The 16635-nt window shown below is 44.9% G+C and overlaps 7 protein-coding genes across 7 annotated transcripts; 5 read left to right on the top strand and 2 right to left on the bottom strand.

Moving 5' to 3' along the window:
- Nucleotide 1: 1 nt before the first annotated feature.
- Nucleotides 2-2429, bottom strand: SERLADRAFT_448283 (uncharacterized protein; the record flags this gene model as incomplete). The annotated part of the gene is made up of 6 exons (XM_007317360.1): nucleotides 2-95; nucleotides 159-831; nucleotides 892-1342; nucleotides 1398-1543; nucleotides 1595-1644; nucleotides 1702-2429. The coding sequence occupies 5 exons, from the start codon at nucleotides 2427-2429 to the stop codon at nucleotides 635-637; spliced, it is 1572 nt and encodes a 523-aa protein (XP_007317422.1).
- An 808-nt stretch (nucleotides 2430-3237) lies between these two features.
- Nucleotides 3238-3781, top strand: SERLADRAFT_386985 (uncharacterized protein; the record flags this gene model as incomplete). The annotated part of the gene is made up of 2 exons (XM_007317359.1): nucleotides 3238-3543; nucleotides 3602-3781. 2 exons carry the CDS (start codon nucleotides 3406-3408, stop codon nucleotides 3674-3676), a joined length of 213 nt encoding a protein of 70 aa, XP_007317421.1.
- An 898-nt stretch (nucleotides 3782-4679) lies between these two features.
- Nucleotides 4680-5378, bottom strand: SERLADRAFT_465229 (uncharacterized protein; the record flags this gene model as incomplete). Its single annotated transcript, XM_007317358.1, has 4 exons — nucleotides 4680-4812; nucleotides 4864-5034; nucleotides 5088-5303; nucleotides 5355-5378. The coding sequence occupies one exon, from the start codon at nucleotides 5299-5301 to the stop codon at nucleotides 5110-5112; it is 192 nt and encodes a 63-aa protein (XP_007317420.1).
- Nucleotides 5379-5493: 115 nt separating this feature from the next.
- Nucleotides 5494-8980, top strand: SERLADRAFT_448281 (DNA topoisomerase I; the record flags this gene model as incomplete). The annotated part of the gene is made up of 11 exons (XM_007317357.1): nucleotides 5494-5750; nucleotides 5815-6541; nucleotides 6596-6738; nucleotides 6800-7057; nucleotides 7114-7344; nucleotides 7396-7731; nucleotides 7785-8027; nucleotides 8082-8515; nucleotides 8580-8603; nucleotides 8653-8726; nucleotides 8781-8980. 11 exons carry the CDS (start codon nucleotides 5595-5597, stop codon nucleotides 8819-8821), a joined length of 2667 nt encoding a protein of 888 aa, XP_007317419.1.
- A 613-nt stretch (nucleotides 8981-9593) lies between these two features.
- SERLADRAFT_465220 (uncharacterized protein) lies at nucleotides 9594-11890 on the top strand (the record flags this gene model as incomplete). The annotated part of the gene is made up of 8 exons (XM_007317356.1): nucleotides 9594-9736; nucleotides 9786-9980; nucleotides 10036-10262; nucleotides 10317-10498; nucleotides 10558-10909; nucleotides 10971-11161; nucleotides 11212-11686; nucleotides 11751-11890. 7 exons carry the CDS (start codon nucleotides 9667-9669, stop codon nucleotides 11384-11386), a joined length of 1392 nt encoding a protein of 463 aa, XP_007317418.1.
- Nucleotides 11891-12885: 995 nt separating this feature from the next.
- On the top strand, nucleotides 12886-14694 carry SERLADRAFT_414938 (uncharacterized protein; the record flags this gene model as incomplete). The annotated part of the gene is made up of 10 exons (XM_007317355.1): nucleotides 12886-13030; nucleotides 13149-13243; nucleotides 13293-13313; nucleotides 13461-13553; nucleotides 13608-13648; nucleotides 13804-13933; nucleotides 13983-14017; nucleotides 14075-14282; nucleotides 14355-14433; nucleotides 14484-14694. The coding sequence occupies 10 exons, from the start codon at nucleotides 12886-12888 to the stop codon at nucleotides 14555-14557; spliced, it is 921 nt and encodes a 306-aa protein (XP_007317417.1).
- A 43-nt stretch (nucleotides 14695-14737) lies between these two features.
- On the top strand, nucleotides 14738-16569 carry SERLADRAFT_414937 (uncharacterized protein; the record flags this gene model as incomplete). The annotated part of the gene is made up of 11 exons (XM_007317354.1): nucleotides 14738-14986; nucleotides 15036-15175; nucleotides 15240-15260; nucleotides 15322-15374; nucleotides 15429-15513; nucleotides 15566-15654; nucleotides 15717-15846; nucleotides 15900-15934; nucleotides 15991-16198; nucleotides 16258-16336; nucleotides 16402-16569. 11 exons carry the CDS (start codon nucleotides 14824-14826, stop codon nucleotides 16467-16469), a joined length of 1071 nt encoding a protein of 356 aa, XP_007317416.1.
- Between the last annotated feature and the right edge of the window lie 66 nt (nucleotides 16570-16635).

Raw genomic sequence — 16635 nt, 5'->3', positions numbered from 1 at the left:
AGTTTGTCAGCCATATTTACAGTAATGATGATGGTAATCTACTCCATGGATTAACGATAACAGCGGATAACTACATGGATATCATTATGATCTTACCAAGAGGTGATCGATATCCGCTACATCTTTTGAGATCGTTCGCTGATCGTTCTTCCCTAATCAGCCCTGACATAGGTTTTTGCTGCCCTGAAGATACATTACCAGCTGGGCGATTGGAACACTGCTTTTAATCAACTCCCAATATTGGTTTAGCATGAAGGCTCAAGATGAACGTGATCAATGGCTTACTAGGCAATGTACCTTTACTATGTACATGTGACCTTGGTGGCCTGGGTGGTACCGCAACTAGAAGTCCAACAAGACAGATACAATTGGGATGGAATGATCATGATTGATTGTACGAAGTAAAGGTAAGTCATAAGTAGTTGGTACACTGATGGCACAGGCTATATACAGTTGTATCCGTTAGAGTGTAGAGGTACATGGACAGTAATGCGAGTTGGTACCCTAAGTGCATTCCGTTCTGTATTACAAAGTCCCACCGACATCGGGTTAAGATGAGAGGAAAGAAAAAAAAACAAGAAAGAAAAACAATAATGATAGACGTGCTGACGTGAAAGTTCCGTGGAACGGGTGGTCAAAATCCTGCCTCTACTGCTACTTTCCCGAGTTTGCCACTCTCCCAAAGCCAGCGAAAGGGTCGGCGACGGACCGTGCTATGGCTTGGGTCCAAAAGCGAACTCGGCGAGAAATCTGATACCGAGGACTCGCTTTTCCGGTGCAAGAACCGCGAATTAGTGGTAATGGATAAAGGAAATGTTGTTGGCGAGGGTGCTGGAGAGATAATGCGAGCAGAAAGCCGAATAGCCTTTATTGCAAGGGCTGTCGTAAGACCACGGTTTCCAATCGTGATTCCAGATGAGCCATATTTATATATCCACCCATTTTCCCACCCTCCGTCTTCGCATTGCAGGGGAAGTAATGTGCGCAGATCCACTTCATTTCTAATGTTTAAGTATGCGCAAGTGAGCAGACGCATGGCAAGAGCCAAAGCATCGCCTTCAGCGCCTATCCTTTCTTGTATACGCTCCCTCAGAAGGGGTTTCAAGTACTCTGATAACGTTGAATTGTTCGTGGTTTGGAGAAGGCGGCTGAGGAAATATAAGAAACATTCGGGCGTAGCATAGTAACGTGTGCCATCGAGGTAAGCGCGATGAAGTAACACCTCTCGAACCCAATGCAAAGTACGCCTGAGCTGAGATCCTCGCCCATAAGAGTAGAATAGTGTAAGGGAGTTGACACAAACAACTGGGTCGAATCGTGGTCTACGATGATCGAAATATGTCTGTTTTCAATTTTTTTAACGCAAGCCCAATTGAAAAACAAAAAGTGAAACATGCCTGAATTATTCCATCATCATCAACATACTCGAGCATCTCGTCCATCACGGAAGTTGCCACGTCTTCAGGGCACTTCAACACAGTCAACCCCAAAGAAGTCGTGTCGAGATCGAAGGGAAAGTCTTCAGTCGTTAAGAGCGGCTTCCCTGTAAGCTAGTTGGTTTATATTTTCACAGATATGAAACAAAGTTATGTACCTTGAAAGAAATTCCAGGTACGTGGTTGTTCTTCAAGATGAACAAGATTCCTGGAATCATTCAAACATAAGTATTTGTTCCATACACGACACGATAGAACCACTCACTTATCCTCTGTGGCTTCCAGGATGAGTAACTGCGCAAAGTTTTCTCTAAGAACTACGCCACCATTGGTGACAGAATCATGATGTTTGGCATTCTGCTTAAGATAGTTCTGGCCTCGTGTGACAGGATCTCCCAATAGATTCCGTAGAGCGCGAATGACTTTACAAACATCGTCGAAAACAATGCCTTTCATGCCAAGAGAACGAGCGGATAGAACATTCTCCAGTTTGTCGTCAACGAAGATAGTACATCGAGGATCTACACCTGTCTTGGACAAGACGAGCCTGTAAAAACCAAGATTTGGTTTGCGCTCCCCAGCACTGGCAGAAGTGAATACTTCGTCAAATATTGACCAGTCGGCGTCTTTCGTACGTAAGACTTCGTAATCAGGCTGGGAGATGTTGGACATGGCGAAGATGCGGAGCTGTCCATTTGACTGCTGCTTCAACTCGCGAATAACAGAGATAAGTTCGTCGTTGGCTTGGAGGGACTCCCGAGCTTGTTCGAAAGCGCGACCGACTTCTGAGGGATCTAACGTGAACTCGTGGCCGACTCGACTGTAGCAAACATCCTGAGATATCCTGCCACGTTCGTAATCAAACCAGGTGGGCGAAGAGAGTATTTGACGAAGTAGCTTCGGGGAGATGGTAGTCTTGGTCTTCGATGACCAGGAGAAGAGGACGTCGCCGATGTCAAAGATGAGTGAAGTGTACTTGGTAGGGGAAGACATCTTTACAAGAAGGAAAAGAACAGTTATACAGCAGAAAAGTGGTCGGGGGGAATACTATGACTTATGGAAGACCGCACCAGACTGACTATTTCAATGGATTTCCGGACTTAAAGAAGACAGATAACTTGTTTTCTGTGCCTTGAATTAGCAAACTACCCCAGCGTCAGGATAGGACAGTACTCCCTTGCAGGCCTCTCGTTGTGGTCAAGTTTGCACCTCGAGGCGCACTAACGTACGGGCCGATCGTCGTGAAAATTTACTGGCCATATGATACGACAGTTAAATCGATCAAGCGCCATCGGCCCCATCGCTATTCGTAAAGCCCTTGACGATAAATTATGGCCAAAAGTCGCCTAGTCGCTCATGCGAAAACAGTCGTGAAGCCGATTGAAGGCTCGAAGCGATGGGAATATAAGGCTACCAGGATTTACACCTAGAAAAGGCAACCCAGTCCCGGTCTTTCGTTCGAAAAAAAAAATTCATAGAAGAGGCCCACTTCAATCTGTGGACAAGTGCCTCAACTCTAGATCTTGCCCGATCCCTCCAGGGATACATACATTCTTCTTTCTATATCTTGGTTCGCAAATGAAACGCGTAAGATATTTGTGGTAGTATCCTGTGAGGTGTCATACACTACTTCGCCGCGCATGTTTGGCATAGCATTGCAAATCAGTGATTCATGCCTCATCCCCCGTCCTTAAGTCGACGTTCAAGTCAAAAGTAAGAAGGGTAAGTGTTGGTGAACCACCAAGGCCTAAAAAAGTATAATATGCCGATTATATCTCCGGTACCGACGGGCTCAATTTGGAAAGAGACTACCTGGTGGCGGATGCACTCCACCGGAAATCTCTTCATGAATAACTGCGACTTGCTGGATCCTGTACTGCAGTGATAGCGTCGCGGCAGGTATGACAGAAATAATGATGCCGAAACCACCAAAACCATGTACTGGATCCAGATGGCGGCCTGAGTTAAAATGCCTTTGGGCGCTAATCCTATCGTATCACGAACGGTGAAGCGCTATAGGGACCCAATGATTGTAATCCGTCAAGGGCTTAGCCACAAGGTTTGTCGTGCTGCTTTCTTAGGTCCTAAAACGCATAGTTCATGGCCACTACCGAGGTCCATACATTTCAGCCGGAGTGGAGAGCCTTGAATGGCATAGCACTCACTCAACATACAAGTGGCGGTGGCGGTTTGCATCTACAGCGGTAGCCTTTGGTAGCCTAGCACCATGTCAGCAGTAATACACGGTGTCATACACCAGGTCATCGCAGATAGCCGTAGTATGTTCAGCGTCTTAATTCATAGAAGAGCACACTGTAATACTTACGTAGTGGTCTTGATGGGCGGAGTAATTGGCCGACACAGGCGGGAAATAATTTCCAAGCACAACAGGTTAGCGTCATATGGGCCCTGATAGTCGTATAGTGTACCAGTGGTACTGTATGACGCACGGCAAAACACATAAGGAACCAGAGTTGAAAAGCTAAGGAACTGCGCCGCAGGTGGACTAGTGACTAAAACCGTTGAACGGAAGCAATAATCAAATGCTCATCATGACTGACCGGCAGGATCGATGCGCCTTGTCAGCATCTCCATTGATTGTGAAATGTTGAAAAATATTTGTTGTGTCGTCTCGAAATAACCCCTCGTAGCGATGTCGCTGAAAACATATGGGTCCAAGAGTCCTCGGCCAACAATGATATCCAGAAGCTGATGCGGCGGCGGCTTACTACCCAGGCTCCGCATCAGGTCATCCGGATAATACATGACGGAGATGCCGAGAAGTGCTGCCATGGAAATTCTCGCAACGAAGATTCATTTTGAGCTCTTCTCTTAGAAGAAGAAGAGTGGGTATCTTCTGAAGTCGCGAGTCCGCATCAAGGAATGTTCCAGGTTAAAAACCCACACGACTATTCTATGTAGAGTCGAGCTTGAGCATGCAGTGGGTCCGTTTTCTCAGAAACGATTGATGATCAGAAATCATACGATGGCGACGACCGCTCACCTATACTATACTTATGCGGCTTCCAAAACATGGCCGACACATGCGTGTCTCGGCTTCCTCGATTACGTTACGCACATGAGTTGGTCGCCGGATTTGAATGGGGCAACATGCGGTTCTACAATACGATTCCAGAACTCACTGGTGGTGGCGGTGGTCAGCAGCAGTAGAACAAAGGAGCTCTTTATCGTTCATACGGGCGATCACAAGAGCGGTATTAGGGGAGGATTCGAGGGTCATACTTTGATACGCCAATTTGAAGTAGTTTGTAATTCCAACGGCGTTACTGATGAAGAAGCATTTCATTACGAAAAAGGGCGACTCTATAAGCCAAGATAAACAGATGCCTTCAATATAACTTCCAATAAATTTGTACTAGGACTTTGTCAGCTAAGAGCGTGAAACGTGAGTGAAATTGACACATACAAACTGCGCGTATCCAGGTCTTCTTGCATAAACTGCGACGTGGTTGCATCATGATTGTGTATCAACGGAAAATAAAACGGATGCTCCACGAAATGATTGCATTGAAAGCACATATCTACACCAAAGTAACACCGGCTCTAGTGACAGACACGAATATATTGTCGACTCTAACTAACAAATGAAAACAGTAAGGGAAAAGTGCACAGCGCCAGTCGCGTACTTACCTTCACACATCTTTCAAATATCTCAATGCTTCTGTTCCTCCTTCTTCACTTTTCCGTAGAAGTTGTCCGCTACGACATATGCAGAGAAAGCGACAATGGCGATACCCAGTCCGGGGAACATGCTACCGAACATAGCTCGATTCGAGAAGACGGGATGCTTTCTCCAAGCTTCTCTCTTTGCCCAAGGATCACGAAACAATGGGAGGTTGGACATGTCTGAAGTTATAGCGGTGAATGCTTTATCTCTCATTTCAACTTTTGACTCACCTAAGAATAATGGAGCTGTGGCACAGAAGGGAATGAAGTGGCCACTTGCATCACGCTCCCGTGTAAACCCGAGCGCCGTGACATGTTTAGGGCTGGTCCATCAAGACTTAGGGAAAAAAAGCCCAAACAACCAATATATGCAGGAACAACCCTCTCTTCCATCGTTCCATCTTTCCCCCTCTTGGACCAACCTCCAGCTTGTTCTAATAATTATTTCTGCGAGAAATTGCATTTTGAGCAATGTCCAGCAATGCTTTGACGTCGTCGGACGATGATAGGCCTCTTGACAAAAGATATCAGACTGGTCTCAACGGGCACGTCGTTACCAATGGTAATGGGAATGTTGACGATGATTCAAGCGATTCCGCAATGAGCGAGGACGATGACTTGCCCTTGGTACGTGTGTCAGGCTGTGCATATATTTCGCGTGCTTACTTTGACCCGACCTCGTTTTCTACAGTCTCAAACGGCTCGTCCAAATGCAGGAGGCCGTCAACTGGCTGGGTCATCGAAGCGGAAGAGACCCCATAATGTTGAATCGTCTTCGAGTGATGACGATACTCCACTCGCATCTTCACCAGCAAAGCAGTCCAAGTCGGCGGCAATTTCAATGCCAGGCGCAGTTGAGGCAACGGTACTTCCGCCACCACCTTCAAAAATGGGTTTTGATGGCAGTGAAACATCAAAGATAAAGGTGAAACGCATGGCTCAGAAGTCAGCAGTACCTCCCAAGAAGAAGGTTAAGAAGGAGGAGACAGGACACAAAGAAGGTGGCGACGACGGCTCCTCAAGTGAGGATGACGCTCCGATTATTAAGAAGGCAGCGAAGCGGAAAGCCAAAGTCAAAGTCGAGAGCGAAGCAGAGCCCTCTTCTGAGGAAGAGAAGCTATCTGTTAAGAAGGCGCGCAAGAGAGCTTCCACTAAAAAAGTCAAGGAGGAAGAAGGGTCAGTTTCAGAGGCGCCCAAGGTTAAGAAAAAAGTGAAAGGAGAACCACAGGGCTCAGCAAAGAAAGTCAAGGGTAGCAAGAAGGAAGAACTGGACGAAGGCGAGGAAGTGTATCGATGGTGGGAAGCTCAGCAAGCCAACGGTGATGGAGAGGAGAAATGGCAAACACTTGAGCACAGTGGCGTTATCTTCCCTCCCCCCTACGAGCCTCTCCCTTCACATGTCAAAATGAAGTACAACGGTACGTCTCATCACACTGGTTTAATGTAGTTGATGTATATTAACATATATGTAGGAAAACCTGTGGATCTCGACCCTATAGCAGAAGAGGTTGCTGGGTTTTATGCAGCTATGCTCGAAACTGAACATGCTCAGGACAACACGTTCAATAAAAATTTCTTTGAAGATTGGAAGAAAGTCCTAAAGGACGCACCTCCTGTATGTTTCTCATAGCCATTTGGCACTGTCAAATCATTCCTCATTTGGAAAATTCCTGTAGCGCAATAAGATCAAAATTACGAACTTTGAACATTGTGATTTCAGGCCAATGTATGAATATTTTGAGGGAGAAAAAGCAAAGAAAAAAGCAATGACCACTGCAGAGAAGAAAGAGCTCAAGAAACAGAAAGATGCATATGAGGAGAAATATGTGACGTGTGTTCTTGACGGCCGAAAAGAGAAAGTGGGGAACTTCAGAGTTGAACCTCCGGGTCTCTTTAGAGGTCGGGGTGACCATCCGAAGAAGGGTGCTTTGAAGGTGATGGCCATCGTTACAATCACACTATGTTTTCTGACAGGTTATCTGTGAACTAGTTCCGAGTACGCCCGGAGGACATAACCATTAATATCGGCGCAGAGTCACACATCCCCATTCCAAATATGCCAGGTACATGGAAGCAAATTATCCATGACAAGACGGTCACTTGGCTTGCTAATTGGGTTGAAAATATCAACGGAAATCATAAGTATGTGTTCCTGGCGGCGGGTAGTTCTCTGAAAGGACAAAGCGACATGTCTAAATTCGAGAAAGCTCGGGAGTTGAAGGTAGATCTAGCTTATCTCACAGAGTAAAACCCCTGATCGTTATTTTTGCAGAAACATGTGGATAGGATACGTCAGGATTATAACGCAGACTTGAGGAGTAAGATAATGGCAGATCGTCAGAGGGCAACAGCTATGTATTTCATCGATCGCTTAGCCCTTCGTGCCGGAAATGAGAAAGGAGAAGATGAAGCAGATACTGTTGGTTGTTGTTCGCTTCGCTGTGAACATGTCACCTTGGAAGCCCCGAATTTCATTATATTCGATTTCCTGGGTAAAGATTCAATTCGATACTACAACCGCGTTGCCGTGGAATTTCAAGTTTTCAAGAATATCCGTTACTTCAAGGAAAACAAAGAAGATAATGACAATTTGTTTGATCGTGTTAACGTAACGAGGGAATTTCTGTTATTCTTCAATTGCAGCTAACGATTTTTGATTAGACGACGCTTCTCAACAAGCACCTGCAATCATACATGAAGGGTTTGACCGCAAAAGTTTTCCGTACTTACAACGCATCGATCACATTCCAGGAGCAGTTGGACGAAAGCACCCCCGAGAATGCTACTGTGCAAGAGAAACTGAATGCATATAACCACGCTAACCGCATGGTAGCAATTTTATGTAACCATCAACGCAGTGCTCCCAAAACACACGAGCAATCTATGGAGAAAATGCGAGATAGGGTATGTTTATAGTTTACTGCACAAATACAATGACTCTGACTATGTTTATCTTAGCTTCGCTCGTTCAAATATGAACGTATGAAACTACGTCACGTATTGTTCAATGCTGATCCCAAATACAAGAAAAAGAAGCCATACGCCAACGATGAATCTGACTTGGATGATGACTGGATTGAGCAACATGAGGAATCACTAAAGAACAAGGATATCGAAAAAGCTCAGAAAAAATTCGCAAAGGACAACGAGAAGTTGGTAGAGGAGGGTAAGGCGCCCTTAGACGAATCGGCATTACAAGACAAAATAGATAGCATAGAAGCTGACTACGAGAAGCTTGTCAGCGAGCGTGGGACAGAGAGAGCGACATTGAAGAGAGAGCGGCCAATAGAGAAGCTGGAAGAAAACATCCAGAAACTAGACGAGAAGATGAAGACCTTCAAGTTGCAGATGGATGATCGGGAAGCAGGCAAGGAGGTTGCTTTGGGAACAAGGTAAGATGTCGAATAGAACTCTAGCTGTTGTGATGTGTATCGTTTGCTGACTAGAACTGTCTAGTAAAATCAACTACTTGGACCCACGGTGAGTTTTATCAGACACTTGGCTCTATCATACTGATGTGACTTTGTAGGATCACGGCGGCTTGGTGTAAAACCCACGACGTACCTATAGAGAAGATTTTCTCGAAGACACTACTTGTCAAATGTACGTCCGCTGAGCTATATTTTGTCCTCTCCTTGTTAATGAATGTCGACTCAGTTCCATGGGCAATGGAGGTCGACAATAACTGGAAATTCTAACTGTCTAGTCTAGACTGCATGGACTTGCTTGTCGATATAAATTCATTCACTACTAGTATCTACCAGAGTCTTCCGTTGGACAGCGCAACACACTGCACTTTTATTCTCTTTCGATTTTGCATGGCACTCCGGACGTTGTGCGAAGAGCATGTATGGAGGGTGATATATAGACCAATACATCCTATCCTACAAAAGTTGGAGAGTGCTGTAGTTGTGAAATTCCGATGAGAGATTAAGCTGAGGTACATATAGTTCCATTTCTGGAAACAGATCGGTGGTGCGGTGGCGAATTAAGAGACTCGAGTCGGCGTCGGCTGCCAACACGTCACCTGCGTGTTTCCTTCACGTGTTCACTTTGGACTTCTGTTTTTCACGTTCTTTTCAGACCACAACCACAATGAGTGCGGGAGCTGCTACAAACTCAAAACCAATATTTGCGTCCAGGACGGCTTTCGAAGCTCTGGTCGTTGATCCTGGTGAAGATGTCCAAGAAGACACAGACGAGGAGAGCTCATCAGCATCGGTGCTGGCGGAAAGGTCAGCCCACACCGCACAGCGGCCTTTGTTGATATAGGCGCCGCAAACACTCACTATATTTCAGCCTGGGCCCTGTAAAGTTGTCTAAATCTCAAATAAAGAAGGCCGCCAAAACTGCTCGTACAGAGAGACGGAAACAGCTCAAAACCGCTAATAAAACAGGAACTACAACGACTACCGATAGCTCTCCGAGAGATACACCTGCTCCCGAAGAACCTCCACTTCCAATTCCAATGGCTGAACCAGACATCACCAGCATAGTGCAGCATACACCTAAACCGGCTACTACAACAAAAGTAGACCATGAAATGGTCGAGGCTGATTCACCGCAGCAGCATGCCTTCCTTAATGGTGGTACTTCAGAAAAGTTATATAATGGTGTGCATCATTCTACTTTATACTCGTTCAAATTCTAAGCATGTTCCAGTTTCTGTAATCCCTGAAAGTCATAGTGACCCCCCAGAAAAGACTGTCGAGAAGGTTGCCATTGATCATCATAATGGTGACGCGGAGCGCGCTCTGAAACTCGGTGATGGTGGCGTTGAAACTGAACGGACGAAGAAACGCCAAAATATGCTGACAAGAACGCTATGGACATTCATCATGATAGGAGGTTTCATCGGTATGACATTCAACAATCTGCGTATAGCTGTAGCTTACGAACTTCTCTACTAAAGGTCTCCTGCTCATGGGACATGTGTATATGATCATACTCGTTATGCTATGTCAAACCTTGGTGTACCGAGAAGTCACTGCTCTGTTTTCTCTGAGGAATACTGCACCGGAGTCTTCAGACGTCGAGACAAAAGGAAAGAAAGATCCGTGGAGTAAAACTCTGAACTGGTATTTTTTTGCCGTCACCAACTACTTTTTATACGGCGAGAGCATTATCTACTATTTCAAGGTCAGATTTACTTTCATCGTTATTTGTTACGCAAGTTCATCCATCTTGGTATAGCATGTTGTCTTTGCAGATGCGCAGCTGTTGCCATTTGCTACTAATCATCGCATCATCAGTTTTACTTTATATACCATTGGTTTCATGGGTTTTGTTATGTCCCTCAAACGTGGCTATCTCAAGCAGCAATTTGGCCTCTTTTGCTGGGTCCACATGAGCTTACTCCTCATTGTAGTCTCAAGGTGAGATCTGTGACTATGGATGAGTAAACGACTCACCAAAATCCAAAATCTCCACTCAGCCATTTCATAGTAAATAATATACTGGAAGGTCTCATCTGGTTCTGGGTCCCTGCATCTCTAGTTATTTGCAACGATGTATTCGCTTACATCTGGGGTATCACACTCGGAAGGACACCCCTCATCAAACTTTCACCCAAGAAAACTGTCGAGGGTTTTGTAGGCGCCTTCTTTAGTACTGTGATCTTTGGGATCATCTGGGGATCCTATTTCATGCGCTTTGATTACATGATCTGCCCCGTACATGATCTTGGTGTCGATGCATGGTCGTCGGGACACTGCACTCCTAACCCTATATTCATCTGGAGAGAATGGCAAATCTGGGCTCCCCTGAGAGTGTTTATCTCGCCTATTGTTTGTTTATCACCTTCTCATCCGATTTCCTGGCATCTGTTAATCTTATTCTTTCATTCAGCTCGGGAACGCCGTGACCACTATACCGTATGTCCCATACCAGTTTCATTTGCTTTGCATGTCTGTTTTTGCATCGCTCGTCGCACCCTTCGGTGGTTTCTTTGCTTCCGGCTTTAAACGCGCTTTCAATATCAAAGACTTTGGACATAGCATACCTGGACATGGAGGTATGACAGACCGTATGGACTGCCAGTGCGTATGCTCGATCGTGTCAAATTCATTGAGCTAATGATAGTTGCCAGATTCCTCATGGGTGTTTTCACATATGTCTATTACAGCAGTCTCATTAGAGAACATCATGTTACGGTGGGCTCAATTCTTCAGATGATTGTCAGTGGTTTGACGATGGAGGAACAACTCGAGTTGATGAAGGACTTAAGGAGGTATTTGCAGGGCCAAGGGATTATGACAGCATGAAAGGGTTAATTATGAACACTCATTATTTTTCAGCTCACGAACTATTTGTATTTACCGGTTTTGCACCATAATCATATGCAGTGTCAAATTGCTTATTATTCTTAAAAGTGGTCGCCAATGTCCAATGTCCAATGTCCAATGTCAATTTCCAGCTATGAACCATGCGTTGCGTACCATTTTATGATCTCATTGAGGAAGGACATATATATGCAATACAGGCATGATCATAATGTGGAACGAAAACATGGCAGTGGAAACGTAAGAGAGTAACCCAATCTTTATGACCTTGGCTTTTCCTTCAAGAATGAATCACACCCTTCAATACCTCGTTCAGTTAATAGAATAACTTTATGACATACCTTCTTTTCCTTCCAGAGGGCCAAAAGACCAACACCAGACACCTTGACGATCTTAAACCGTACTCCTGGAATATCACCCTTGGCCTTTCCGCTACGACCGAAACCAGAGATGAGTACTTCATCGTTTTCATCTACGAAGTTCAAGCAACCGTCATTCTGCACAACAGCAATAAGTAATCAGGGGTACGGATACAATCACACAAGAATAAACATACCGGGACGAAAGCAGTCACTTTTTTGCCGTTCTTGATCAATTGTACACGGACACATTTACGGATGGCAGAGTTTGGTTGTTTAGCTTCGACACCAACTTTTTCAAGGACAATGCCCTTTGCGTGGGACGATCCTCCAGTAGGAGAGGTTTTGTAGATGTTGCCGAGGGCACGCTTCTTGTATGACTTGTCCGCCTAGATAATGAATAGCATTCCAGCCTCTGACAGATTATGGTATAATCAAAATCCACACACCCAGCGGTTCACGCGGCGGTCATTGCGAAGCTTGCGTGCTGCTTGAAGTCCGCGAGGTTTGTTGGCTAGAAATATACGATATCACTGGAGTGTTCATAATAAGTGAGAAAGCCCACATACAGCCCATTCTTGATGTCGAGGAGGTCGGTGAAGAAACTGTAGGAGGATTCGGTATGAGACCGGCAAGTTCCCGAAACTTTAAATGATGACTGTTATAGTTTCAAAGCCTCACATTTTATTTTGCGGTTCCACGTGATCGTTTTGCATTACGCGTTTTTCTCACTGTCACAGTGACCGTCGTGTGTATATTTCAAATGTCTCCGCAACGCAGCCCATCCATACTGCTACTTTTCCGGCTTTGTGTCACACTTATCTTTTCATCGTCTGGTAGTCACTTGGTACTTGAGGCCGCTCACATTCAATGTTCTGCTGCCACGGATTCGGTCATGCGCCTAGTGCTTGCATTTGCTTCACCCAAGGTCCCCGCGTTCCCACAGAAAGCATATCTTTGCTCCAAGATAGATTCTCCTTCCCTTGCGCCCATGCTATGACAGCTTCAAACCCGCGCTCTTGACATCGAGCCGGGCCGAGCACTGATAAGGACATTCAATTGAGAGCATAAGTATATGTATGTGACCTTCACTTCCACCTCATCTCGTTTCCCACATCACACATGGCGGAAATTCAGTATTATCGTCACGGTCGCTTCCGCGTTGCAGGCGGTATTTTGCCCGATGCAATTACTGCTTACTGTACGTATGGAGACCCTGCTAATCCCTGCATCGTCTTTCCTACCTGTTACGGGGGAAAACTCGACAGTGAGTGATAATAACATAGCCCGTCTCTGCGGGAATGATATATGCTGGTGCGAGGTTCTGGTTTGTTAGGTCAAAGTTATCTGGTTGGCGATAATAAGGTACTTATCAGTGTCTAAAGATGTCTTGTTCGATTTCATTGAATCATCGTTACTTGAGGTCCTTGATCCGAAAAAATATTACATCGTCACGTTCGCACTGTTTTCCAACGGCGAGGTGGGTGAGCATTCTTGCGACTCTCAGAATGTATCTGATGTATTACCAGTCTTCGTCTCCGTCTAACACGGTAAGGCATGGCGATCTGTTGCATGAAGAGGATCTGAGTTCCCCGAGGTTAGCCTTCTCCGTACAATGGGGCATATTTTCCTGCAGTATCCTATGAAGATAACGTGTGAGTTCTTCTATCAATCACGATGACTTCTGTTTTATAAAGGACCGCAGCCGCGCTCAATACATAGTCATGACACAGAAGCTTTCCATCAAACAAGTCTTTTGTGTAGTGGGGTTTTCTATGGGCGGTCAGCAGGTACTTGCTAAATTATCGAGTTCAATCACTCGCTGATGATCCACCATTTTCAAGGCGTATTACTGGCCTGTTATGTATCCAGATTTCGTCCAGAGGTATGTCAGCACTCAGAGTGGAAGGCACCTCAGCCAATTTTCGTCAATTACAAAGATATATACCTATATGTGGTTCAGCGCGCACGAGCCCTCACAACAAATGGTCTGTCTGTTACCAGCAGCTTTCTGTAGATATAATTTACTATAAATTTTAGTTTCCTCGAGGGTCCCAAGGCTGCTCTAGTCGCATCTAAGGACTTCGATAACGGACATTATGTTACAACTCCTCAACATGGCATCCGGGCCTTTGGGCGTGCCTACAGTGCATGGGCTTACGGCCAGACGGTTAGCGAGTGGCACTGACAGATTGTATTGTTTCTAATTATGTGAACAGTGGTTCCGGGAAGAACGATACTTATACGATGGAATGTCCGTTTTTCTGTAGACCTATCACGTTCCAAATGTCTGACCTCGATGAAATAACAGGTATCCGGACCTTCAAGTCTTCCTTCGCGAAGAGTGGGAGGCTGGCTTCCTGAACGGCTGGGATGCTAATGACTTAATCACTCTACTTCATACTTGGCAAAACGGGGATGTTTCACAAATCCGACATGAAGGAGATCTGGAAAAATGCTTAAGCGAGATCAAAGCGAAAGGCTTGGTCATGCCCTGCAAAACCGATCTTTACTTTCCGGTACGTTGAATGCTGTTTAGTTTGAAGCATGAATGAAGTCTGACCGATGTGCTGAAACTTCATACATCATAGCCTGAAGATAGCCGATTTGAGATCTCGTGCTTGAAAAACGCCAGGCTTTTTGTTATTGATTCGATTTGGGGCCACATGGGTACGCTAAGATTTCATAATCATAAGCTATTTTATAAACTTTACTTTTAGCTGGTGGAGGATCTAATGCTCAAGATGATGATGTTCTACAGAATGAAATCAGGAAGTTCCTTGACGAACTTTGAGTGTGTTTTCCTTATTCGAATGTGGTTCTTCAAGCACATTGTATTGAATAGCTTGGGAGAAATTTGGCATGCACAGTTTATCCATCGTGTCTTATCTATCTATGCCTGAATATTTATGATCTTTTAACTCTCACGTTCCACATATGCTTATGTGCCGTCCTTTCTATAGCAATTAGGTCCGAATTACGATGTGTGTATTGAGCTACATATATCTGACGATGCCCCGTCGTGGGTGTCATCATTAGCAACCAGCCTCTACTAGCTCAATGTCGGTCCAAGCTCCAGAAATCCAATACTATCATCACGGTAGATTCAAAGTAGCAGGAGGAGTCCTTCCTGATGCCATCACTGCATATCAAACTTACGGTGATCCCAAAAATCCGTGTATTGTTTTCCCTGCGTGTTATGGCGCAAAGCTGACACTTGGATGTAAGTAACCATTATATTCAGGTAGGCGACTCTCACATGTCTCTTCCAGTTCAGAATCATCTCGTGGGAGAAGGAAAAGTACGTTCTCAAATCCAGTATGGCCCCAATGTAACGAGTAACTTAGTCAACAAGGCACTCGACCCTAGAAATTACTTCATAGTCACCTTTGCTTTGTTTTGTAACGGAGAGGTGTGTTATTATATCGAATGGCCGCCTCCTTTACACGAACAGTAACCCATAATGTTTCAACTAGTCCTCTTCACCTTCCAATACAGTGAGCTTCGACCAATAATGCCATGCTAGTGTAGAGAGCTGATGTGGTGTTTGGTGAATAGCCATCCCCATATAATGGTCCATATTTTCCACATACATCCTACGAAGACAATATGTAAGAGAGTAACTGATTTTTAGATTAGGGTTGATTTCTAACATACTTCGTAAGCCGAGCACAGTACAGTGTCTTGACTAAAGGACTAGGCGTAGATAAAGCTTTTTGTGCCCTAGGCTTTTCTATGGGTGGCCAACAAGTGCGTCATGTTGCCGTAATCTTCTGGTAGTATTATACTGATAATCACTTAGGCATATCATTGGGCAGTGATGTATCCAGAGTTTGTGGAGAGAATTATAGCTATTTGCTCATCCGCTCGGACGAGCCCACATAACAGATGGTATTTCTTATCGCACCTTTCTCCTTTCGTATTGTTCAAAGTTAATCACTTGGTCTATTCAGTGTACTGGAAGGCCCTAAAGCAGCCATGCTAGCGTCAAAAGATTATGATGGAGGGCACTACACTTCGCCCCCTCAGCACGGATTGCGTGCGTTTGGGCGAGTAATGTGCGCTTGGATGTATGGGCAAACGGTACCAAAACAATCGTATAATTCCCCAAAATAGTCTCTCATGTTTAAAACCAGTGGTTCAGGCAACAAAGGTACACGCTGAACGGAAAGTAAGACTATGCTTTCAAAATCTACACCCGTTCCCAACCTCACATATACGATACAGCTACTCAGACCTTGAAAGCTTTATGAAGGGAGAAGGGGAAGCTAATTGGCTCCAAAATTGGGATGCGAACGATATGATGGCGCTCCTTGACACATGGCAAAATGGTGACATCTCCCAAGTTCGGGATGGTGGAGATTACAAGAAAGCCCTCAGGAGCATCTCAGCGAAGGTTCTTTTGCTTCCAGCCAGGACAGACCTATGTTTCCCTGTTTGTCTCCTCAATATTTCATATCTCGTGCATAGTACGCTGAAACATCTATCATACAGCCCGAAGACAGTCAGATAGAAGCGTCTTACCTGCAAGATGTCAAATTGCGCATTATAGACACTGACTGGGGTCACAATGGTGCGAGGACTATTATTTATGATATTTGCGTTGAAAATTCACCTTTCATTTCGTGCATGATATAGCTGGCGGTGGTGCAAACATTACTGACGTAGAATTCGTCTCAGCGAACATACGAGAGTTTTTGAACTAGTACTTGAGATTAGTGGCGATCTATTCAAGTTTGCGTGGCATCATAAAAATGTACTGTAAACACATGCTCACTTTTCGCTATTCAAGACACAGTGTCCAAATTTCCTTTGTTCCCAGACCTAATGATATGGACACCAAGATCAATTCAATATCCGGAGGCATCACCT

The sequence above is a fragment of the Serpula lacrymans genome, assembly GCF_000218685.1.
Source record: "Serpula lacrymans var. lacrymans S7.9 unplaced genomic scaffold SERLAscaffold_6, whole genome shotgun sequence".
Classification (NCBI taxonomy): Eukaryota; Fungi; Basidiomycota; class Agaricomycetes; order Boletales; family Serpulaceae; genus Serpula; species Serpula lacrymans.
Note: the sequence above shows the minus strand (reverse complement) of the source record. Positions and strands in the feature narration are given on the sequence as shown.